Source organism: Neltuma alba, unplaced genomic scaffold (assembly GCF_004799145.2).
Source record: "Neltuma alba isolate B1F8T4 unplaced genomic scaffold, ASM479914v2 tig00012343_pilon, whole genome shotgun sequence".
Taxonomy (NCBI): Eukaryota; Viridiplantae; Streptophyta; class Magnoliopsida; order Fabales; family Fabaceae; genus Neltuma; species Neltuma alba.
In genome coordinates, this window is record NW_021636852.1 from 116,394 (window position 1) to 143,562 (window position 27,169).

At 32.1% G+C, this 27,169-nt stretch overlaps 2 protein-coding genes across 5 annotated transcripts; both read right to left on the reverse strand.

Annotated features, from left to right (window-relative positions):
• Positions 1-49: 49 nt before the first annotated feature.
• On the reverse strand, positions 50-26,042 carry LOC114726184 (sorbitol dehydrogenase-like). Of its 4 annotated transcripts, XM_028912755.1 has the most exons (8): positions 12,078-12,088; positions 8,887-8,894; positions 3,457-3,612; positions 3,260-3,327; positions 2,882-3,118; positions 1,589-1,879; positions 1,110-1,297; positions 50-477 (listed from the first exon to the last, which is right to left on the reverse strand). In XM_028912755.1, exons 3-8 carry the CDS (start codon positions 3,566-3,568, stop codon positions 285-287), a joined length of 1,089 nt encoding a protein of 362 aa, XP_028768588.1. In that variant the 5' UTR covers positions 3,569-3,612; positions 8,887-8,894; positions 12,078-12,088; the 3' UTR covers positions 50-284. The 4 variants fall into 4 exon arrangements, with proteins under 4 accessions (XP_028768588.1, XP_028768586.1, XP_028768585.1 ...); XM_028912753.1 differs by lacking the exons at positions 8,887-8,894; positions 12,078-12,088 and adding an exon at positions 8,226-8,335; XM_028912754.1 differs by lacking the exons at positions 8,887-8,894; positions 12,078-12,088 and adding an exon at positions 25,965-26,042 and having other exon boundaries at positions 52-477.
• LOC114726183 (sorbitol dehydrogenase-like) lies at positions 21,743-26,046 on the reverse strand. Its single transcript, XM_028912751.1, has 7 exons — positions 25,965-26,046; positions 25,026-25,181; positions 24,824-24,891; positions 24,447-24,683; positions 23,159-23,449; positions 22,680-22,867; positions 21,743-22,142 (listed from the first exon to the last, which is right to left on the reverse strand). The coding sequence occupies exons 2-7, from the start codon at positions 25,135-25,137 to the stop codon at positions 21,950-21,952; spliced, it is 1,089 nt and encodes a 362-aa protein (XP_028768584.1). The 5' UTR covers positions 25,138-25,181; positions 25,965-26,046; the 3' UTR covers positions 21,743-21,949.
• Between the last annotated feature and the right edge of the window lie 1,123 nt (positions 26,047-27,169).

Here is a 27,169-nt window from a genome sequence, read left to right on the forward strand (position 1 = left end):
TAGCTATAAATGGATGCCTTTAAAGAGATAATTATTTGTATGAATTATATAATAACTAATAATGCCACCTCCATTCCTATTCCAAAAAGCATAATTATTATAAATGTTTGGACAATACTCTCGACTCGATACGATAAAAATTAAAATCAAATTCAGAGTGATTTGAGAATACTCTACATGACTACAATGATTACATAATAATGCAATATATATGATACCTCAATTAAACATAACCTTTAACTTTATAGATCGAACATAGTCTAGTTTGTGTAAAATCTAAGTGTTTACAGATTGAACATGACCTTAATAGCATTGCCACCACGAGCACTGGTTTCAAAGGCTGCTTCAACTTCCTTCTGAGAGAACCCAAACCTGTGAGTTATAAGGGGTTTCACATCTATCTTCCCACTACTCAGATACTCCAAACAGAGAGGCCATGTGTTCTTGTAACGGAAAATCCCAATCACATCAACTTCCCTGCATTTTGAACCATACAATCACTCATAATTAACTTTAATACTATGATTACACAAAGCTTCAACATAATAACTCGTGCAACATGCCTGGTTTACATTTGTTATATCGATCTAACAGCAAATGGCAAACTTGAATTTACTTAGTACTATTAGTTTTACTTTCTTCATGCCTATAAAATCTCTTGCTCCTCATCATCATACCACTTCGTCCTCATAGCAAATGTTGAGTCCTTGGTCCTCAAGCTTGATATAAATCAGAAAAAGCCAGTATATGACAATATTGATTCGCATGTTTTCAACTACCCAGAGTTTACACAGCAAAATCTAAATGTTCATATGCCTTGACCTACTGTAACATGTTTAATAGGTTTTTGTCGAGAAGACTAACTTTTCCTTGCTTTCAATTTTTTTAATCATCATCCTTACTCTGTAATTCATATATCAGTACTAAGCATCAATATAACACTGCCTCTGGTCCTAAATATAAGATATAATTTGTAGTGTAAATTGCATTACAAACTAGATCTTATATTTAGCACAACTAATACAAATTAGTCAAAATTTTTCCAGAAAACAATTTTTAGGCAGGAAAGTTTATCTCCAACTGATGCAAATGCGGACCAAGAATCATACCTTGCAGCAGCAGGTGTGAGTGGAACAGTCATTTCATGATGACCCATCCCCACAAGGCACACTTTGCCGCCTGCGCGAGTAGCAGTCAATGCAGTGGTCATAGTTTTGCTGAAACCTACACAATCAAAGCCAACATCCACCCTAGCTCCCATAGCTTTATGTATCTGAACAACTTCTCCACTCACATCCTGCAAAGTAGCAAAATATAAAACTTGGTCAAGGCATAAATTACTCACATCTTCACAGTGCCAAGGAACAGATGCCTAGTGGAGACAATACTTGCATAGCAGACGCAAAATTAGTAACTTGTCAAGGCATAAATTTCTAGGTGTTCAAGGTAAAAGCATGAAGTAATAGATCCCGCATGCTAGAGGGTCAGCTTTCTCTATTCATTCTTCAAAATTTTTGTTTGCCAACCATGACATCATCAAAAGCCACTAAGTTTCTTGCACATCAGTAATGATTAATGAGAATTGTACCTCAATTTTTGTTGAAACTTTCACAGTCTCATCTGCACCAAGAGATTTTGCAACCAATAAACGATGATCATCTACATCCACAATGACGATCCTCGGTACTCCAAGAGCTCGAGCTGAAAGCATTGTGACAAGTCCAATGGGGCCTGCTCCCATGATCAACACATTTGTTTCTGGTCCAACATTAGCTCGGCGACAAGCATGAACACCAACACTTAGGGGTTCGCACATTGCCCCTTCCTCCAAGCTCACATTGTCTGGTAGTTTAAAACATAGGTCTGCAGGATGCACTATCTGTCAAGAACAGAAGTGTAGCTCAAACATGAGTTTTGGTTAAGAGTGAATTTATTTCATTACAAATGACCCACAAACGCAACACTCAAGTTCACAAACTGTTCACATAAAGGGATGCAAACTATCCTGTGTAAAGAAAAATGCAGAACAAACATGGATTTCTAATTTGAAAATGTACACACACAAACACAGTGACAAGGGGATCAATATTGGGAATTATAACATGATATTCACTTTTTCAAGAAAATAATTATTAAGAATGTAATTATGATCCTATTTAACTTATCATACGCATACGAATGCGTCAACACACACTTACAGTATAGTGTCCACCTACTTGTAATGATTATCAAAAAGGCCCCAAGTGAACGAAACAAAGGATGGCACTGCTTTAAAGATCAGTGATCTGTAAAGAAAACTGGTTCCTTGTGTCCCCAAGTTGTGACAGATCATTATTCCTCTTCAATAAATCTTACCAAACTTGTAAGTGACTCAGGCTAGGGAAATTAATATTTTTACGCCCATCCTACACCATGCTGGCATTTTCACATGTAATTGATTTGACAATTTAAGTGAATATCACAGCTTTTAAATTTGTTAAAATGTATCACTGCAACTCTATTTTTGAATGGAGTCATCCTTTTGTTTTTCATCTGTCAAGATATTCTTTTCATTAGAGATTTGAAGCAAGCAACAAGACACTAACAATTCATTTCAGGATACACATAAGAAATGCCAATATTTGGATGATATGAGACAATTTCCTTTAGTTTGAAACTTCCTTGATTGAATTCAAAACTACCTCCTTTCACCTATTTGCAGCTAAGAAGAGCTCTAACAAGGATATAGGATCAGATCACAACAGATTGAAGGGTCTGCCATCATACAGAACTACAGTTAAGAAGAACTCTAACAAGCATGTTTTTCTATCAGAAGAAATGATGAAGCACGTTAGCATTATTGAAAGAAATACAGTTTGAGAAGTTATAAATTCCTTCAAACCTGATTAGCAAGGGAACCATGAACTGGTGGAGTTGCAAGGGACTTCACCTCAGGGCATAAATTGTATCGACCATCCTTGCAGAGATCACAACGCCAACAACTAATCCCAGGTTCAATCACCACATGGTCGCCAGGTTCCAAATGCTTTACCTCACTACCAATTTCTTCTATGATCCCTGCAGCCTCATGGCCAATTACCAATGGTTCTTTCACTATAAAATCTGCCAATCTCAGTGTCTGCAAATTGATAAAATCAGAAAGTATTACTGGAAAGAATACAGATGAATGAAGGGGAAAATTCATTAAAGTAAGCAAGGAGAATTATTTCATAGGTACTTTTTAGTCGACATAATTCAGATGCAAAACATATATGCTTACCTTGAGGAAGTAAATATCACTGCCACAGATCCCAACAGCTTTCATTCGAATTCTGACATCCTGGGGGCCTTCACACATACAAAGAGAAGAGGGTCAATGAAATCAGTATGAGTTCATACTGATAAGTAAAGATTGCTGTGCAGAAAAGAAAAGCACACTTGAATTAAAATAAAGAGTCAATTGAGTAGAATAGATACCCAGGGTAGGAAGTATGAAAGGTTGAATCTTGAGGGTATTTATACCAACAAGCCAGGCAGCCATATTTTCTTCTTCTCCATGACCTTCACGTGACATCCCACCTTTACCCATTTGCTCTAGCTAAGTCTGCTCCCCTTTCTCTCTAAGCTAAGCACCTGTTTGGTTGAGCTAATGTGTCAGGAAAGAAAATGAAAGAAAGGAGGAAAATAGAAATTTATGTTTGATAGGAAATAAATGAAAGATGGGAAGGAAATGAGAAGGGCGGATTATCCAAAAGCCTGTAAGCTTTCTTCATATTCAATGTATAGAATGGGAACGTTGAAAGTTGAAACAACTTCTGAAATCATCACTCAAAAAACTGGACAAATATGCATTATTAAGAAAAAAACAGAAAACAGTTGAAGAGGGGAAAAAAACAGAAAACGGTGGAGAAATATAAAGTGAATGTTTGCACAAGTCCTTGAAATAAATGCTAAGATGACTCCATTAAATCATAATATATCCTCCCTCAAGTTTCTCATAAAATATCCGGTGAAAAGATTAAAAAGCCAGAAAATGGACATGAATATAATCAGAAACAGTGATCCTTAATGTCGCTTTGGGGTCAAATTAAATTTGATTTAGAATGCAGTATAGTGATGCAAACCAAAATCGTTCTCTTATTGGAGCCAAAGTTGATTAGGTCCTAAATTAACTAAAAATCAAAATTACTTTTAAAAATGCGAATTTTGTTGGTTTCTTTTTTTTAATTAAGAAGTACTTTGCAAAATAAATTGAAAATAATTCTAAATACTTCTTTTTGGATTTTTTTTTAATAAAAAGAGTGAAAAGGTAAATTAAAATTAAAAATTGAAGGATACTTGATTAAAGATACAACAATTCAAATGAATTCCCCTTTAGAGTTTTAAACCACGCCTTCCTTGCTTCAAAAGATTTATAGAGTTTTAATTTCCAAGAAATCAGTTAGTTCAAGCAACCACTTAAACTTAGATTAATTAACCTGTAATGAAAACCCTTTAACTAAAAGAGTTCTTAACAGCATTAACAACCCTCATGAAACTCCATTGGAAGAGATTAATAACTTTGCACAATCAAAATTCAACAATCTTAACACTGCAAGATTGAACCAGAAACTTAACTCAAAAGATTAATATTAAATTAACTGAATCCAATATCAAGCAATCAAGTTAAGAATTAAACAATGCAAACCAAGTGCACAGCTATCAAACTCAATACTCAAATCCCAAACTACACTACAACTGTAACGTAACAAATCCAGAATCACAATCCAATTAACTAACTAAGATAAACCAAAATGCAAAACTAAAATTAGAGATAAGAATATTATCAAAACTCCCTAATTGATTGCCCCAAGCTCTGGCACAACTCTCTCTCTCTCTCTCTCTCTCTGCTCCTTGGGGAAATCAGATTCAGCTGCTCATGGTAGTTTGGTTTGCTCCACCGAGCTCCTCAAACCTTCTGAGCATCATCACAGCGGCACGCACATTTGGAGAAGGGGGATGGATGGTGATGATGGTTCAAGACGGTGATGAAGGCGGAAAGGAATAAGGTCGCGTCTGCGTGGATGGATTTTTGGTGTGTGGCTGTGATGGTTTTGTAAGATGATGATGATGATTCTGTGATGTGGTAGTGCCGCAGGCGGGGAGGGGAGGTTAATTAACACTTTGTTACGGATTTTCAGAGCGGAGGGGAGGGAAATCATTTGGCTAGAACACTTTTTAAAAGAGGGAAGGAGTTACTCCCTTGCCCTCGTTTGACTGGAGTAATTTTTAAGGAGAGAAGAGGCTCTTATTCTCTCTTTTTGTTTTCTTAACCTCTCCTTTACAAGTAGAGTTTTCGGAAGGAAGATGAGAAAAAAATTATTTAGTTTCATAACTAATTTTAGTAAAATAATATAATTTCTTTTTTATCTTCTTTTTTAATCTTACAATTTTAATAACTCTTGTCAACTCAACCTATATTTAACTATTCAACTAAAAAAAATCAAACTACTTAAAATTTTGCTAAACAAATAAAATTATAAAAATCATTAGGACAAAAAAAGAAACAATAAAGAATTATAACATTTTTGAAAAAGTCAATATAGAGTAATATTAACTTAAGATAGATAATAAGAATCTTATAATCTTTTAATTAGTTAAAAATCAAAAAATAAAGAAATAAAACATAAAAAATGGTAAAAATGTAATTTTTCTTTTAAACCCAGTAGAATTAATAAATAACATTATGGAAAGAAATTTGATTTCAATTTTTTTGTTTTGTTCTTCTCAATAAGTTGTGCTTGTGGCAAAAGCATAACCTAATGTTTTTTTTTCAAGTTGATAAACTGCCTCATACATATTGATAAAATAAAAAAATTTATTTAAATTTTATAAGAGTAAAATAGTTAAGTTTTGAATAGCTCTCGTTCCTTCCCCTCTTAGGTAAAATAAGGTAACCGCCTCATACATATTGATAAAATAAAAAAATTTATTTAAATTTTATAAGAGTAAAATAGTTAAGTTTTGAAATGCCTCATCTTCCTTCCCCTCCGATCAATCTAAACAAAGGATTCTTAAAATTCCTCTCCTCTCCTCTCCTCCCCTCCCCTTTCCTTATATCTTTCCTCCCTTCCCATGTCCTCCCTTTTCCTTATCTCTCTCTTCGCTTTCCCTGCCCTTCCCTTTTCTCTATTGAAATCACTCCCCTCTCTTTCCTTTCGTTGAGTCAAACACAGTGTATGAAAGGAGAAAAGAGGGGAGGGGAGATCATAGGTTTTGTTTGGTTACAAGGGAAGGGAAAGGAGGAGAGATTTCTTGTTTGGTTCATAAGAAGAGAGGAAAAGAGAGGAGAGATTTCTTGTTTGGTTCATAAGGGGAGGGGAAGGGAGGTAATTATAAATTAAAAAATATGCACTTATCTCTATATTTAAACTACTTTATTCTTTTATTACAATATTTATATTAAAATTATTATTTCTTAATTTATCGATTTCAAAAAAAAAAACCAATTATCTCAGTTACATGTGATAAGATAAAACTAAAAAAAATTAGGAAATATGATAAAAGTTTAACATTCTATCTCATTAATGGAGGGAAGAAATATTTATATGGACAATTTTATCCTTATTTTATTTTTATATGATAAAATATTTTTATATGGATCTAAATATGTTTATTAATTAATCAGAATCTCAAAAGTTTGTTTCATCACTTAACTATGATAAAATTATTTATATATTTTTTAAATAATAATTTTATTAATATTGACATACTATTTTATTAACTTTAATACGTTTTCTTTTCAAAATTTTTTGTAATGTAATATTATCTCCGGTTTTTAATATAAGAACTCGTTTAATTTTTATTTTGGTTTTAAATATAACATTCCAATCCATTTTGACTGTCATATTCATTCATTTTTTTTCAAGGTAGTTAAAAAATATTTTAGGAAAGACAATACCTATATATTATAAATAACTAACTTAACTTTTTTTTTAATATACTCAAATTAGTCAATTAGCTCTTATATTTATGACCAGAGATGGCATATATGTGTAGTGGTAGAGAAATATCATTAAAAAAAATTAAAAAATACTTAATTAAAAAAATATTATTGTTTGTTCTTGTTAAATATGAGAGCCCAAATTAAAACACAAGAAAAACCCTCATTATTATATCATCTTCCATCCCCTGCCACATACTTGGACAGCCCCTTCTCTTTCTAGTATTATTGTCTTCTTCGCACACCAGCAGCCGCCGCCAACTCCTCTTTTCAAAATCGCATGTCCTCTTCCATCACTAGTCTTCTTTCTACCAAGAATATTTTGGGGGGCTGTTCACTACTCGTTACGGTTGAAGGGAAGGAAGAAGATTACAAACAAACAATAAAATATAGACCTTCACGGCATAATCTAGAAGAAAACAAAACAAGAATGAAGAACATTGAAGAAACTGATAAATCAGAGGCAACAATGCGTGAACGGGAAGAAACCACTGAAGGGGAAGTACAAGATAATATTGGGATATTGAAAAAACAGGAAAGCTATTTTAGTCAGGAAATGGCAAATTAATTCTCTCCCCTCTAAAAACCCCCAATTTGCGAGGGGAGAGGGAGAAAGGGAAGCGATAGGGGGGGAAAAAATTTAACTCCCCTCCCCTCGAAAAAACCCCAACGATATTATGATATTATATTGTTTTTAAAAAAATCAATCAGTTAAAATAAATCATAAAAATATGATATTTTTACTTTTTTTAGCAATATTTTCATCCAATCACAATTAATCCAAATTAATTATAACAAATGTAATTAAACCTAATTTAATTGATAAAAATCTAAAATAAGATATGAAAAATCAATATAAAATCAGAATTTATCAAACAGTGATGCAAATGTTCACTATATAATAAAGGACTCAATTTTCATCACAACTATTATGGAGGCAGATCTTGGATCCCGCATAAACTCCCCTGATGGCCTCGTAAGAAGCATATCATCACCGCGCAGAGCCAATAACCGAGCAAGTGAATATCTTATCAAAATGAACGAAAGAACCACCGATGTTCAAAGCAAGCATGAAAATCCGTTAACATCCAGATAAAATAGTACAAACTTACAGATAAGAGAATGCACAGGGCAAGCCCCAAAACAGATGTATAGACTGTAAAAACCATACGAAGCGTGCCAAAAAAAAGGGAAAACAAAAACAAAATCCCGTGAGGAAAAGAAGAAAAACAGAGGAGCACGGAGAGGGATCCAGAGGACGAACCAGGAAAGCAGAATTGCAGAGAGATGAAGGAAACTAGAAGACAGAGCGAACTGGGAATATGGAGTGGACAGCAAAGAGAACCGAAGCTGTGATCAATAAATCAATCACAGCAAGGGGTAGACGACGAAGTTGACAACGATGATCAATTGCACGTTGGATTTTGTGGATGAATCAGCCACTCATCGAATTCAATGTGGCGCATGCACCTCTACATTCATATCCGCGACATGGCACCAAGGCCCCCAGAAAAAAAAAAATTGGCCACATGGCAACAAAAAATAATAATATTATTAATAATAAGAATCAGAACTGTTTTTCTATTGTAGAAGAAGATACTTACATTTTGGCCCGAAGAAGAAAAGATAGTTCAGTGTAGTTCAGATTTTTATTATATTATAGGCATCTATATTTTAGATGAAATGTACTTAAGGGACTAAAATCTATTATTTGAAATTTAAAAGATCAAAATTAAAATGAAAATAAATTTAAGAGATCAAAAATTATAGGCTAAAGTATACATTTGGTCCTTTAATTTTGTACAAAGTTTCAATTTGATCCCTTAACTCTAAAAAGTATACTTTTAATCTTTTAATTCTAAAATTTTTTTAAGAAATGATAAGATTAAGATTTTAAATGTTGATAAGATATTCTCAAATACTACTTCTGGTTCTAATTATAAGAGCCAGTTGACTAATTTGAGGAGATTAAAGAAGTAAGTTGAGTTAGTTATTTGTTCTAAATAGGTGTTGTCTTTCCTAAAATATCCTCATTAATCAAGTGTATTGACTAGAACTATTATTGTTAGAAGAGCTATTTTGAAAAAAAAATGTATAAATATGAGAGACAAAGTAGATTAGTGTCTTATATTTCAAAATAAAAGTTAAACAGGGTCTTATATTAATAACTGGAAGTAGTACTAACATATTAAGTTTAATTTTCAAAATATCTATGATTGTTACAAAAAATTATCATTGAAGCCTAATGATTTTAGAATTAAAAGACCAAATGTATGCTTTTTAAAATTAAGGGACCAAATTGAAACTTTGTACAAAATTAAAGGATCAATGGTATGCTTTAGCCAAAATTATATTAACCTATTTTAAAATATAAATTATAAATACCAAAATAACTTAGTTATAAATTTTTGAAGGATGAGTTAAAAGTTGGAAAGTTTAGGGGGAAAATCCCCGTTATTAATTTTGTCAGTGAAAAAAAATTACTAATGTGCGTACACAACTTGTAGAGTATGGATATTTTTATATATAAAAGTTTATCATGTACTTCTTATTAATATAATTTACAATAGGAAACCTTTTTTCAAATTTTCCTTATAAATTTGACAGGATTAATTGTAAATCAAGTTGATATCATGTTTGGAAAATTGGGTTTTGTATCAATTCATCTTTTAATATAAAGTTATATTATTAGTTTGTTATACAATAGTACCATATGCAGATACCTGACGCCTAAACTCATCTTCAAATCTTAACGAATACCACAGCTGATTTTTAATATAAGAGATAATTAACTAATTTAAGTAGATTACTTAAATTAGTTAACTAAGTTATTTGTAATAAATAGGTATTGTTTTTTTTTAAAATACCCTTACTAACTATGAATATTAGTTAAAACTATCATTTGACGAAACTTTTAACACATACAACTACTACAAAGATTATCTTGAGAAAAAATAGATAAATATGAGAGATAAAATGTATTAAGATCTTATATTTAGGACCAAATTGAAAGTCAAGCTGGTTTTTTTGGTGCTACACATAGGTATCTTCCTACTAGAGACAATCCTATTAGAGGCACTGTCAGACACTAAATATAGACACCTTTCTCAACAGAGATTCAAACATTGGTTTCACATATTGTAAGATACTAGCCACTTTTGCTAAACTCAACCCTCATTAGTAAGTCAAACTAATTCTTTTATTAAGCACAGAAAGTAGTATCTTGTTATACAATATGATCATGTGCAATCAAGTAGAACAACAATAATAAGAACACTCAATAGCCCATTTATTTGTAATATATATTATATCTGTGCCTTAATATAAAACATAAAATGTAACATCCTTATTTTTTTTATCTAGTATTTAATTAAATTTATAAATAAATATATTTTTGTAGTAAGTTTTAAAAAAAAGAAAAGTTAGATATAGGCAAAGTATTATTATTATTATTATTTTAATAATGTTTTTGTGGGTAATTGTGTATGTGTGGATGATATACTAGAAAATTATACCATGGTATAGAAGTCCCACATCGACTAATCTTTAGAGTAAAGGAATTTGAGGAGCCTATATATAGGAGATAGTGAGTGGAGCTTGAAGTAAGTAAATAATTTTCGCACATATCTGAGGTAGTCTCAGAAAAGTGCCATTTTTGAGTTTATTAACCGTTGGATCAGACTGAAATTTGGTCAGTCCTTTTGGAACATCCAAATCGTTAATTTCAATGGTTAGATTATCATTTTGATCTCTGAGTTACAAGTTATTAGGTACGCTTTTAACTCATATCTTTTGGATTTAGCAGATAGAGTCCTGAATAGTAAATTAGCATTTTAAAGTTCATTCACCGTTAGATTGAGCTATAATTTGGAGGATAGTATCATGATAGATAGGAAATTAAATTCAACGGTTAGATTAAGGGTTTAACTTCTGTAGTGAGAATAAATTGGTTTGTACTAAGTCTATTTGTCTAAGTCCTTCGAAGATGGAATATAAGTTATAAATTTACAGTTTGTCTATTTATATTATGAATTTGATGATTCTAATAATATAATCTAATAATTAAAGGATATTTAAGTAAGGAAAATTTAGGAATCGAGTCTAAATCATATATATATACGTATGTTCTCATTCCAAACCTTAGAGAAATGTCTTTTAGGCTAGAGTTGTGAGTAAAATTAAAGCTTTTAGAGGAGGAGTTAGAGGCTAGAATTTTGTGAGTAGCCTACTCTAATACTATAGAGATAATATTTTAATTTTTTTTGTAGATATAAACTCTATTGTGGCATTTTCGAGGTTGGACTCTGGTTGTAGTTGACTGTTAGCTAGGAGACCAGGTAACTAAATTTCTATCGGTTGCATGCTCTAGTATGAAGTTGGTGAGTGATTTTATAACTAATTCTATAAAAGTATATTACGTTTTGTATGAACTGTCTTGTGGGATGCTATTTTAAAGAGGATTGACATAGTTTGTATTGCAAGAAATTGGTAATCATGATTAGGATGTGTTATTATGAAATTCTGTTGATTATGCATATAAATGTGTCATTTTGAATTCTGTGCATCTATTTTGGGTGGGGAAAGGAGATAATTGGAGTTATTGAGATTCATATACTTGCCACGTGGTATTAGCCTCCATACGGAGCTCTATGGTTGGCTGTTATTATTGTCCCACTAGTTCTTCGAGGGACTGCAACACCCTACTAGTTCTTCGAGAGGGGACCATCGAGTGCTCTGGGGTCTTTGGCCGGTGCACATCATTTGTGTGGTGAGCTTGTCAGAGTTGCCAGTTAAATGGAAAGAACTTAGCCCATGAGTCCAGTCAGCGGAAATAAGGAGGATATAAGGATAGATTTGGGTTCAGGAATTGCATATGACATGGGATATTCATTGATATTTATATCTTTTAAATAAATGACAAGTATGTTATCTCTTTTGAAATGTATCAATTACATGAGATTGGTGGAAATATTTGTCTTGTATAATTATTGTGAGTTTAAATGTTAAATAAATGTTTATCAACTATTATTAACTCTATGTATCCCACCTGACACCTCGCTAGCCCATGCTAGGGTGTGGGATAGGTAGGAATTTAGTTACTGAGACGTTGTCTCACTCCTGTTGCTTTACCATTTTCAGGAAACAATACGTTAGCGGGACCTTCGGGGAAGACTCTTGAGGTTCAATAGCTGTAGCTGACAGTGTAGAGCTTCTGGACCTTATTTTATGCAGTCTTTTTGTAACACCCAAATTTTCTAAGCTATTTAAAACACCATGTAAAAACTAGTTTGATCTTAAGATCTCAATAATAAAGTTTACACTAAAGGACTCAACTTTTTAATCACCACAAGTAAACATGAGCAATTAAACCCATAATACAATTCGAGCATAAATATCCAAGCTTGCAGTCTCAAAGTCTAACATAACATAACTCGTGGATAAAACTTGAAATGAAACGCTAAAATCTATCCATTCAAGGAATTAATAAAATACTGATATGATGTTCTAGGGTCATGGCAAATAGTAAAGAATCAAATTAATTCAGCATGTACTTGAGAAGTGTAAGAGCTACTAGCTCACTCCTCTGGTACCTTCCCTTGCTCCCTATAAGGATTGTCACCTGAAAAAATGTTAAATAATTAGGGTGAGCACAAACGTCTCAGTAACCTAGAGTTCAACCATGTAGATACAACCATTACCCAAACATTTTCATATTGGCTAAGCAAACAGATATTGCAATAGTTTAAATAATCATTAGCAAAATATGTAACTAATTCAATAATATACCATGTTCATATGAAATGGATGCTTCCACCCTTATTGCTCCATCCAACCTTATTCCGCCGACTAGAACCATAGGCTTATAAACGGTCTGGCCTACACACTGGACTGACCAAAGCTACTCCAGTACTTAGGATGTATCTGGCCAAAGATACAGAGCCCAAGCCTAGACTATGGCTCCCCTCCTTAAAAGAACCAGGAGGTGTCACTGTCCCACATTCCTCCTCTACAAACCTGGTCGGGTAAGTATTAAGGAATGGGGCCCTAAAAAGGCCAACCACTTTGCACTAAGTGGAGGCAAACCACATGGTCACAATTTGTCACATATATCAATATTATAAACTCCCAAGTCCAACCACCTATGCATGTCATGAATATATAACAAATCCAGTATATGCAAGCATGCTTGAAAGAGAATGAATTACCATAAATTTTTCATCAAAAATATCCAAGACACATTCATGCTTAAAGGAGAATTCAAATAACATAGAAGATAATACAATTTTATTCTTTCACCTTTTTAGTCTTATCTATTTATTTGCAACAATTAAGTTGATAGAGTCAATACAATTTTAATCATGATGGATAAAGATTGCACACATGTAGAAAAAACCCCAAGTTACCTGACTCCCTTTGCTCCTCAGTAGTGAAACAAAAATTCCAAGCAATAAGGCTCTCAGTGAGTGTCTACAAAATTATACAAATACCAAGTCAAATTATAATTTGAGCTATTCAAGTTTATCTCAAAGCTACTCTAAGATTTTTCCTAAAAGCCATTTAAGTTTTAAATCTATGCCACATGCCTCTAATTAAGTCTTCTTAAATTTCAGGATCACAAATCGCTTACATATTATTGATTTCAAATATTATTTTAAAGCTGTCAAGAGACCCTTCTAAATTCACACCTATTTATAACTAACCATAAATTTCATACATATATTCAGTTTACACAATTTCCCATTATTTATTTACTTTAACCTATTATGCGAATATATATTTATATATATATATATATAATTTTATATATAAATGATTTAAGGGGACACTCATTTAAAAAAAATCCACCGATCCCTACCACTTATGCGTCCTTAATATATATATATATATATATATATGTTTTTTTTTTCTTAAGCCATTATCCCATCTTTTAATGCTAACAGGGGGTAAATTTGTTTTATCTATGTTGCTAAATGACTTGCAGATACCAATATATGAACGTACACACCTATGACTAGAGGGGAGGAACGCCGAAACGGGGTAGAAGATGATAATATATATATTTATATAGAGGCGCATATATTTATTTATATTTCTATCAAGCATATATATGTGCATAGTCTTACGAAGAGGCAGAATCTAAAACAAAAACACATGATACAAGGGAGAGATATACGAAAAAGTAAAAGAAAAGTAGGCGCACACCTTAACAATTATATATGTCTTGGAGACGATGGTGATAAGAAGGCCTGCGGTGGACTAAGGAGAAAGGACGAAAGGAATGAGGTAAAGAGAAATTATGAAAAAGGGAATATAAAAAGAGATGAGAAACAAGAATGGAAAAGTTTACCTTGAATCTAATTTGATTTATGAAGATGGAATGTTTAGAGTAGAAGCAAGAGTAACGCTTTCTGAAAACCACCAGTCTACGGTAGCGGAAAAGCTAAAGAAGAAACTGAGTGGCGGCTAAAAGATAAGGAATGAGTGGGTAGGAAGTAGGTTAAGTTATTATATTTTTAAAATTAATAAATCTTCATTTAATTAATTAATTACTTTATCTTACTATTATTATTGAAATTACTATTATTATGGAAATTTCATTAATCTTAAGTAGATAACCGACTGATATGAAATCTTCCAGAATCATTCAAAGTTTTTTTTTTTAATTTAAATTAAACTCAAATCTGTTTTTTGGTATATATAATTATATATATTATTAAAATTCGTATAACAGATTCAAATTTGAATTCCAATCTATCTTATATTATTATATCATTATTTATTCTTCCTATTCAAAGATGTTTGATTTATATACTTATATATGTGTGTGTAAAAACCGTTTATATATGCATATAAACGATTTTTTTTAAAAAAAAATATTATATGTATTTTACCATATCTACAATTAACAAACTTATCTTTTTCAATTAATTTTTTTATACCTTTTGAATATTAAGGGAAAATTTACTCGTTCCAAACATTATACATATATATATGTAATTCATATATATATATATATATATGTAATTCATATATATATATATATATTAACTAACTGACTCTAAAACTTAAATAAATTTGGGATGTTACACTTTTCGTATATTGCCACGCATCAGGATTGCATTTATTTGGGACTTATTTTACCTTTTCATATTTTTATATCATTTGACTTAGTGAACATATTATACCTTTTATCTTTAGTTTATTTTGTCTGAATATTAGACTAGAGTGTTGATAGTGGGTCCGAGGCCCTTAGATTGCATGTGATTGAATTATTGTGGATCCACGATGTGAAAATGGCAATTTTTGCAAGTTTAGTTATTACTAGTATTGACTAAAATAGTCAAGTCTAAACTGCTATTATAATTTATCATTCAAAAGCATATTGTTTTATAACCATGTTTGCCATGATTACAAATACAGGTTATTCTTTTTCTAACCATGATAGCTTTAATTAAGGTCGAATGCTTTTCTATCATGGTTAGCCCCTTAATGATGTGATTGCTCTTAAATAACCATGATAGGATATATTTACTAGTTTTAGTCCTTTTTATCATGGTTAGTTCTGGTTAGTAAGTGGTGAATGTTACATAAAACGTGACTAATTTGGACAAATTAAAAAAGCTACTAAATTACTATATTATAACATATATTATATAATCTTTTTAAAATACCTACATGTATCATTAAATTATATATTAATTTATAAATGAAGTAAATTAGTTTGAACAAAATAATAAATATAAATAATTTAAAATAATTTAGTAACATTTTTAATTTTTATAAATAAGTTAATGGGAAAATCCCAGAAAAAGCCCTTGGAATATATCAAATCCCAGATTGGGCCCTTAAATTTCGAAAATGACAGAATGGGTCATTGACCCAATTTGTCATTTGTGAAATTCAGGCGAATTGACATTTTTGCCCCTGAGCAAAAGTGAGTAGTTATTCTCTAAACAAATCTAGGTAACGCTTACACTGTTCTAGTGATTACAAGATTCGTTGTAGTTAATAATAAGGTACCTGACTAATAAGATACCTGACTATGAAAAAATGAGTAGTTATTCTCTACACAAATCTAGGTAATGCTTACATTGTTCTAGTGATTACAGCATTAGTTGTAGTTAATAACAAGACACCTGACTATGAAAAAGTGAATAGTTATTCGTTATACGAATCTAGGTAACACCTAAACTCTTATAGTGATTCCTTGAATCATTGTAGTGAATGAATAAATGAGGGTAAAATTGTCAATTCGCCTGAATTTCACAAATGACAGATTGGGTCAATGACCCATTCTGTCATTTTTGAAATTTAAAGACCCAATCTGGTATTTCCCATATTCCAAGGACCTTTTTTGGGATTTTCCCTAAGTTAATTGGATCTTATACGAAATAGAGGAGGTAGTATTATGTAGCCCGTGTAGCCACGTGACTTTTTTATGTGATCCAGTGCCATTGATCTATGGATTTGAATCTAGATTCTCACGGGACGGGAATAAATTATAAAAATCATAATGATATCCCATTATTCGGTGTACAAGTTTACAAATAAGCTGTGGATTTTTTCTCGTTTGAAAAAATATCTTCCCAAATGCTGAGAAACAAGTAGGAGATTTTTCAAATAAAATGTGAGGTTGTTTTTGGAGACGACAGGGTGGTGGTCCCTGTAATAAGATCAAATCAATACATTTTAAAAAAAAATATTCAAATCTCATTCATCCCATAAATATTATACAAAATTTCATTAATCCAATCTCTCTGTTAAAAAAAATATAAATTAAAGTATATTTTTCGTCTTTTAATTTTATACAAGATTTCAGTTTGATCCGTTAATTTTAAAAAGTATATTTTTTGTTCTTTAACACTAAAACCATTAACAAACAATAATGATATTAAGATTTTAAATGTTGATAAAATATTTTTAAATGATAATATATTAAGTTTAATTTTTAAAATAATCATAATTATTATAAAAAAGTCATCCTTTAAGACTAATCATTTTAGGATTAAAGGACAAGAAATATACTTTTCAAATTTAAGTAACCAAGCTGAAATTTTGTATAAAATTAAAGGACCGAATATATATTTTAAGCAAAAATATAAGAAGTCTAAGGGTTTGTTTGGAATAGCGTTTAAAAACACCTATAAATACATTTTATGTAAACAGAGATAGAACTCCTCCCACATATTTATCTCTTATTTTGTAAATCATGATTAAAAATTTATTGATAAACTATTCCAAATGAATCCTGAGTCGGATAAGTAAAGCCATCTATTGCTTAGAAAAAAAATTGATAATAAAATAACAGTGATTTGCTCGATGATAAAAGGAAAAAAAGAAGAAGAAGAAGAAGAATTATTGGTCTGAGTCTCTACCTTAATGGCAAAAACATAGATCAAATTTTATTGGGCGCAACTCATAATAACTATTTATCCGAAAGAAACTACTTTGGCAATGAAATAATTGAACAAGTAGGAACAATTTATTCACAATACTTAGTTGATATTTACAAGAAGTATGTAATAAACAGAGTTCAATGCCACTTGTTTAGCATAAAAAAAATAATACTTTTTTATTCCTAAATATGAAACTCATTTTATAATATAAATTATATAATAAAATGAGTTTTAAATTTAATACCGAAAAAGTATTTTACAAATAAATAACATGGCTCATCTCTAATTCTATCCAAACGCATGACGCGGACCCTAGCCCTGCTCTTGCCATATTTTGACATTGATTTGAATGGCTCTATTGTTTTCTGGCCAAAAACGGAGAAAAAGGATGGATCTGTCGTTTCAAATGCATGATTCATTATTTCAGAATGATTAGGGTTTTGTAGCCCCAAAAAAAAGTGAGTAGGGTTTCTACAGGCTAATGGGTTTGACCCGATTATAGAGCTGGTCTGGCCCTATTCTTAGTACGATTCAAATGTATAGTCTGAAATAATTTCTTATTTTAAATTAAACAAATAAATCCGATAAATTTGAGCCCAAGGCCCATTAAGACAATCCTCACATCCAGATTTGAACTTAATTAGCCCATCATAATTTTATCTCTAACCACTCCCATTTGAAAACCAGTTTTGCGCGGGTGTTTGGGATGTGTTGGGCCCCCAAACCCCACATTTATCTGGAGTCGAAGCCCAGAAGAAGCCTCTGGGCTGTTATTGACTGGGTGCGTTTTTCTGCCTCACCACGCACAGACCCAATCACTTTCATTTCAAGAACACCGTATCTGAAAATCCTCCTATATTTGTGAAATCAATAATCTATTGTTGCTACCAATAGGATTTGGGTTTAGTAGAAGATACTAGTTCCTCACAATATGATGAACCAAGATTCGAATTCCTGTCAGGAGAGGTACCCACATTTAGTGCTCGACAGTATCTCGAATAGGATTACCTCTGATAGGAGGATACCTATGTTTTAGTTAAAAAAAAAAACCTATTGTTGCTCACAACTTAGCAAATCAATATTTAAATTTCCACTCGAAGAAGTATCTATATATAATACTCAATAGTACCTCAAATAAGATTGTCTCTAATAAAAATATACTTGTGCATAACAAAACAAAAAAAATATTTGAGAAGTTTCACCCCAAAAAAAATCAATATTTGTGAAGTTAAAAAGGGAGTAGAACAACAGCGTTAGTAACTTAATTAGCATTACTGAGATTAGTACACAGGAATCTAAAAGTTTTTAAGAAACGTTGTATACAAATGAGAAAAATGCACAGAAATGTCTGTTTCAATTGTTTTATATATGTAGATTTAAATTAAATCAACATTTTTTATTAATATTTTTAAAATAAAAAAATTTATCTTGGCAAGAAAGATACTCAAGACTTAATGAATAATTATATAAATATATATAAATAAATTTACATATATATAAATATATATAAATAAATAAATTACAATAAGATCCTACTCAAAAGAATTAAAAGGCTGCTTAAAATCATTAAATTATTCTAAAGTCTTAAGGGATCTCATCGCAAGAGATTTTATTTGTTTAAATACCAAACTGCCTTTATATTTTTTAAAGTGTGTATTGATAACTGAAAAAGCAGTCATTAACAACTTAAGGTGTAACAATTAACAGGTATTAACAATACATTTTCTCAGCATATCACAAAAATGTAATTCATGAGTTGTCAATATTTGTCGCGATAGTTGTTAATCATTACATCTTAAGTTGTTAATAATAATATTTTTAATTATCAATGCATATTTAAAAAAAAAAGATAATTTAATAATTAAACAAATAAAGTCTTTTGCAATGAGGTCTTTTAAAACTTCAGAATAATTTGATAATTTTTAAAAACCTTTTTTATTTAATTTTCTTATGTGGAGCCTTAGTACAATTTTTCTTACTATTATTGAGCGTGAATTCCACGTGTCAAACACCCACCTTGAGTGGGTGGAACTTAGGATCGGTGTATTACTACATTCAAGGCGTTTTTAACTTCACAATCCATTTGGTCATGAAAATTAGTGCATATGAATTACTACTTATAAGTCATAAGTCATTTATAGAGGGAAAAAATTATTTTTAAATACAATTTACTTGTAAAATACAATTAATAAGTTTCTTTTAAATTTTACTTATGTTAACTTAAATAGGTGAGAAAACATAAAACACATTTTTAATACCCTTCTATGTGAAAAAAAATTATTAATTTAACGCATTTTTTAATTTTCGAGTTTGAAATGCAAATGATTTATAAATACCAACAGAGTGCTAGTGCCTAATTCATTATTTATAAGAGGCATTTTTTTTAAAATCACATTAAACATTCATAAAATTTTACTATCTACTAATTATATTTAATTAAGATGAAATCATTTTACAAATACCTATATTTTCCCTCAATTTTTAATTTGATATCGATGTTACTTTTTTCATCTTTATTAAATTCTTTAATTGTGTTTTGTTAGTTTTTTTAGTACTGTTACTTTACACTGTTGTCAATTGGCATTGTTAGTTACTCTATAGTGGTTACCATTTCAACAAAACAAAGTTAAATAATTTAACAAAGAGAAAAAAAACATGTATAAGTATCAAATTAAAATTTTTTTTAAAAAAAAATATAGGTTTCACCTTTAATTAATGAGCCAAGCACAGTACTCTTAAACGTGTTTCCTCCAAAATGGAAAAATTCCACCAGATATCAAAATTTCGGTCTTCTCATCATTGTCTACCCCTTTAACACGACGACTGAGTAATTACCCCTCAAATCAGAATCATCAAAGTCTTCTGTGTGATGATTCGTTTGCCCAAACATATACTAGTCGACTGAGTAACTTAAATGGGTTTGAATTAGTGGGGTGTATCAGAGAGAGCTGTGGCGGCGGGAGCGGCGACGGCGACGGCGACGATATCAGAGGGAAGAAGCTGCTTGAACGGCCGTGCGATGAGATATATGTCGTCGGAGAAGGTGAGACTCTTCATTCCATCAGCCACAAGTGCGGCGACCCATTCATCGTAGAACAAAATCCTCATATTCATGATCCTGATGATGTTTTTCCTGGACTTGTCATCAAAATCACCCCCACCAATCTTCACTAGCTATGCATATATCAAGCACTCTGCTTCCCTTAATTTCTTCTTTTTCTGAATCCTGATGTGAGTTTGTATGTATATATTGTATGCTACTCCCTCCGTTCCTTATTATAAGAGACAAATAACCGAAATACGTTGATCAAAAAAACAGTTAAAGTTAGTTAAGAACAATTAATGTATAAAAAGTATAATTTTTTTTCCAAAAATGCCCTCATTAATAAAGAGAGAGAGCATGAGAGAGAACAATTAAATTATTAAAAGAAAGAGAAGTGGAAGGGAGAGAGAGTGTGAGTTGGAGATAATAAATATGGGTAAAATAGTAAATTAACACAAAAAAGTAGAGACAACTTGTAAGTGTCTCTTATATATAGGAACATGACATAAGTATCAAGTGTCTCTTATAATAAGGAACGGAGGGAGTAATTAATACGTGAAGATGGTTATGAAATTCTGAAGATGACAAAGAGATGTGTAAACTGTAAAGGTGGTTTGAGTTTAATTTGAACGGGGCTTCCTTTGTTGGTCTTCCATGTTCAGTTGTGTTTGGCACTGTAAGAGAATAAAATGTTTTGATTTATTCCGGAAAAACAAAGAATAAAATGTTGAGAGCGACAAATTTGAATCTCCCTCTTCTTTTTGTAAAACACAAAACATGTACCTCTCTCCATTTAGATAGTGTTTGGTACGAGGAAAATGGAAGGAAGAAGAGAGGAATGAAAATTTTAACAAGCACTATTTAAAAAATTAGAAAAAATGGAGTTTTGAAATTTTAATAAAAACAGAAGTAATATAAAAGAGTAATAAAATTATATTAATATGTCATATTTAAAATTTAAAATTTTTAAACACATTTCATTAAACATACAATAATATTAAGAAAATTCTTGTTAATTTTTCAAAAACAATAATTATAAATATCAAAGTATCAATAATTTTCTTATCCGCATCATATTCCATATTAAGGAGATGGTCACACAATAATTAATAATGCAGTCATTACTGAACTACCTCTCTAGTCCATTTACTTTCATGAGGTAACAATCACTAAAAAATAGCTGTAAATGGATGCCTTTAAAGAGATAATGAAATTATTTGTATGAATTATATAATACTCGTCCGGTTCTAAATATAAGACCCTTTTCGTAGTCTAATTTAGACTACAAAAGGAGTCTAATATTTAGGATTGGAGGAGTAACTAATTTGCCACCTCCATTCCTATTCCAAAAAACATACTTATTATAAAAGTTTGGACAACACTCTTAACTTGATACCATAGGAATTAGACTCAAATTCAGAGTGACTTGAGAATACTCTACATGACTACAATGATTACATAATAATGCAATATATATGATACCTCGATTAAACATAACCTTTAACTTTATAGATTAAACATAGTCCAATTTTTGCAAAATCCAAGTGTTTACAGATTGAACATGACCTTAATAGCATTGCCACCACGAGCACTGGTTTCAAAGGCTTCTTCAACTTCCTTCTGAGAGAACCCAAACCTGTGAGTTATAAGGGGTTTCACATCTATCTTCCCACTACTCAGAAACTCCAAACAGAGAGGCCATGTGTTCTTGTAACGGAAAATCCCAATCACATCAACTTCCCTGTATTTTGAACCACACAATCACTCATAATTAACCTTAATACTATGATTACTCAAAGCTTCAACATAATAACTCATGCAACATGCCCGGTTGAGATTTGTTATGTCGATCTAACAGCAAATGGCAAACTTGAATTTACTTAGCACTATCAGTTTTACTTTCTTCATGCTTTTAAAATCTCTTGCTCTTCACCATCATACCACTTCGTCCTCATAGCAAATGTTGAGTCCTTGGTCCTGAAGCTTGTTATAAATCAGAAAAAGCTAGTATATGACAATGTTGATTATCGCATGTTTTCAACTACCCGGATTTTACACAGCAAAATCTAAATGTTCATATGCCTTGACCTACTAAGCATCAATATAATACTGCCTCTGATCCTAAATATAAGATATAATTTTCCGTGTAAATTGCATTACAAACTAGATCTTATATTTAGCACCAACTAATGCAAATTAGTCACAATATTTCCAGAAAACATTTTTTATGCAGGAAAGTTGATCTCCAACTGATGCATATGCGGACCAAGAATCATACCTTGCAGCAGCAGGTGTGAGTGGAACAGTCATTTCATGATGACCCATTCCCACGAGGCACACTTTGCCGCCTGCACGAGTAGCAGTCAATGCAGAGGTCATAGTTTTGTTGAAACCTACACAATCAAAGCCAACATCGACCCCAGCTCCCATAGCTTTATGCATCTGAACAACTTCTCCACTCACATCCTGCAAAGTAGCAAAATATAAAACTTGGTCAAGGCATAAATTGCTCACATCTTCACAGTGCTAAGGAACAGATGCCTAGTGGAGACAATATTTGCATAGCAGACGCAAAATTTGTAACTTGTCAAGGCATAAATTTCTAGGTGTTCAAGGTAAAAGCATGAAGTAATAGATCCCGCATGCTAGAGGGTCAGCATTCTTTTTTCATTCTTCAAAATTTTTGTTTGCCAACCATGACAGCATCAAAAGCCACTAAGTTTCTTGCATATCAGAAATGATTAATGAGAATTGTACCTCAATTTTTGTTGAAACCTTCACAGTCTCATCTGCACCAAGAGATTTTGCAACTGATAAACGATGATCATCCACATCCACGATGACGATCCTCGGTGCTCCAAAAGCTCGAGCTGAAAGCATTGTGACCAGTCCAATGGGGCCTGCTCCCATGATCAACACATTTGTTTCTGGTCCAACATTAGCTCGGCGACACGCATGAACACCAACACTTAGGGGTTCGCACATTGCCCCTTCCTCCAAGCTCACATTGTCTGGTAGTTTAAAGCATAGGTCTGCAGGATGCACTATCTGTCAAGAACAGAAGTGTAGCTCAAACATGAGTTTTGATTGAGAGTGAATTTATTTCACTAGAAATGACCCACAATGCAACACTCAAGTTCACAAACTGTTCACATAAAGGGATGCAAACTATCATGCGTAAAGAAAAATGCAGAACAAACATGGATTTCTAATTTGAAAATGTACACACACTAACACAGTGACAAGGGGATCAATATTGGGAATTAGAGCACGATATTCACTTTTCCAAGAAAATAATTATTGAGAATGTAATTATGATCCTATTTAACTTATCATACACATACGAATGGGTCAACATACACTTACAGCATAGTCTCCACCTACTTGTAATGATTATCAAAAAGGCCCCAAATGATGAAACACAGGAACATTGCCTTAAAGATCAGTGATCTGTAAAGAAAACTGGTTTCTTGTGTCCCTAAGTTGTGACTGATCATTATTCCTCTTCAATAAATCTTACCAGACTTGCAAGTAACTCGGGCTAGGGAAATTAATATTTTCACGCTCATCCTACACCATTCTAGCATTTTCACATGTAATTGATTTGACACTTGAGTGAATATCACAGCTTTTAAATTGTTAAAATGTATCACTGCAATTCTATTTTTTGAATGGAGTCATCCTTTGGTTTTTCACCTGTCAAGATGTTCTTTTCATTAGAGATTTGAAGCAAGCAGCAAGATACTAATAATTCATTTCAGGATACACATAAGAAATGCCAATATTTGGATGATATGAGACAATTTCCTTTAGTTTGAAACTTCCTTGATTGAATTCAAAACTTCCTCCTTTCACCTATTTGCAGTTAAGAAGAACTCTAACAAGGATATAGGATCAGATCACGACAGATTGAAGGGTCTGCCATCATACAGAACTACAGTTAAGAAGAACTCTAACCGGCATGTGTTTCTATCATCAGAAATGATGAAGCACGTTAACATTATTGAAAGAACTACAGTTTGGGAAGCTATAAATTCTTTCAAACCTGATTAGCAAGGGAACCATGAACTGGTGGAGTTGCAAAGAACTTCATCTCAGGACATAAATTGTATCGACCCTCCTTGCAGAGATCACAACGCCAACAACTAATCCCAGGTTCAATCGCCACACGGTCACCAGGTTCCAAATGCTTTACCTCACTACCAACTTCTTCTATGATCCCTGCACACTCATGGCCAATTACCATTGGTTCCTTCACTATAAAGTCTGCCAATCTCAGTGTCTGCAAATTGATAAAATCAGAAAGTATTACCGGAAACAATACAGATGAATGAAGGGGATAATTCATTAAAGTAAGCAAGGAAAATTATTTCATAGGTACTTTTAATCGACATAATTCAGATGCAAAAAAAATATGCTTACCTTGACGTAGTGAACATCACTGCCACAGATCCCAACAGCTTTCATTCTAATTCTGACATCGTGGGGGCCTTCACACATACAAAGAGAAGAGAGTCAATGAAATCAGTATGAGTTCATACTGATAAGTAAAGATTGCTGTGCAGAAAGGAAAAGCAAACTTGAATTAAAATAAAGAGTCACTTGAGTGAGGGAGAATAGATACCCAGGGTAGGAAGTATGAAAGGTTGAATCCTGAGGCTATTTATACCAACAAGCCAGGCAGCCATATTTTCTTCTTCTCCATGACCGTCACGTGACATCCCACCTTTACCCATTTGCTCTAGCCAAGACTGCTCCCCTTTCTATGTAAGCTAAGCACCTGTTTGGTTGAGCTAATGTGTCAGGAAAGAAAATGAGAGAAAGGAGGAAAATAGAAATTTATGTTTGGAGGAACTAAATGAATGGGAAGGAAATGAGAAGGGCGGATTATCCAAAAGCCTGTAAGCTTTCTTCATATTCAATGCATAGAATGGGAACGTTAAAAGTTGAAAACAACTTCTGAAATCATCACTCGGAAAACGGGACAAATATGCATTATTAAGAAAACAGAAAACGGTGGAGAAATATAAATTGAATGTTTGCACAAGTCCTTGAAATAAATGCTAAGATGACTCCATTAAATCATAATATATCCTCCCTCAAATTTCTCATAAAATATCTGGTGAAAAGATCCAAAAACCAGAAAATGGACATGAATATAGTCAGAAACAGTAATGCAAATGTTCACTATATAATAAAGGCCTTAATTTTCATCATAACTATTATGAAGGCAGATCTTGGATCCCACATAAACTCCCCTGATGACCTCGTAAGAAGCATATCATCACCGCGCAGAGCTAATAACCGAGTAAGTGAATATCTTATCAAAATGAACAAAAGAATCACTGATGTTCAAAGCAAGCATGAAAATCCGTTAACATCCAGATAAAATAGTACAAAACTTACAGATAAGAGAATGCACAGGGGAAGCCCCAAAGTAGAAGTATAGACTGTAAAAACCATAAGAAGCATGCCAAAAAAAAGGGAAAACAAAAACAAAATCCCATAAGGAAAAGAAGAAAAACAGAGGAGCACGGAGAGGGATCCAGAGGAGAGGACGAACCAGGAAAGCAGAATTGCAGATAGATGAAGGAGACTAGAAGAAGACAGAGCGAACTGGGAATATGGAGTGGATAGCAAAGAGAACCGAAGCTGTGATCAATAAATCAATCACAGCAAGGGGTAGACGACGAAGTTGACAACGATGATCAGTTGCTCGTTAGGGCCTGTTTGGTTTGAGGGGAGGGAGGGATAGGAGAGGTTTCATCCTCACCTTGTTTGGTTTGATTAAAAAGGAGGGGAGGGAAAGATATTTAGTTCAAGGAGGGAAAGGGAGGGATAGTAATAATCAATTTACTATTTTACCCTTACATATTAGTTTATGTTTTTTATTGATATATTATATAAATTAATTTACATCTTAATTTAAATCATATAATTTAATAAAAATTCAGTCTTATCATGTTAATATGTGTATTAAAAAATTGGTACAGTAATTTTTTATTCTAATTAATATAATAATATATTTGAAATAATCAAATTAACAAATTTATATGCTCTAAGAAAAATGAAATTTTATTCTCTTTAGGCTATCTTTTTTTCCAGCTTTAAAATATATTTAATAAATAATATATTTATAAAAAAATTAATTTTATAATATTATAATTTTTTATTTAAATAATTTTTTATAATATATTTTTAATTATAATAATGTATATATTTTTTATTTTTTTACTTAGGATAATATTTTTTTTATTTGAAATAAATATTATAATAATATTTTATAGGTAGAAGTGGAATATTGAAAAAACTATAAGGGCATAACAGTTCAAAAATTTGGCTCCCCTCCAAAAACCCTTAATTTGAAGGGGAGCCAAAATGGGGAGGGTACTCCCCTCCCCTCCAAAATTTTTAACTAAATAAGGGGAGGAGTTCATTTTCCCTTCCCTCCCCTCCCCTGCCCCTCCAACCAAACAAACCCTTAATGGCACGGTGGGTTTTGTGGATGAGTCAGCCAATCTCATCCAATTCAATGTGGCGCGCGTGCCTCTGCATTCGTATCCACGTGGCACAAACTCAAAGAAAATATCCGCCACATGACAACAAAATAATAATAATAATAATAATAAGCCGTATCCGTCTGTGGGGCCAAGGCATGGCACTAAATGATTCGAAGAGCCATTAAATCTATCCAATGATTGATTGAGATAGTTAGTAGCCCGCATATCCCTCCGAATTGCAAAACGGCTAATAAGAATCAGAACTGTT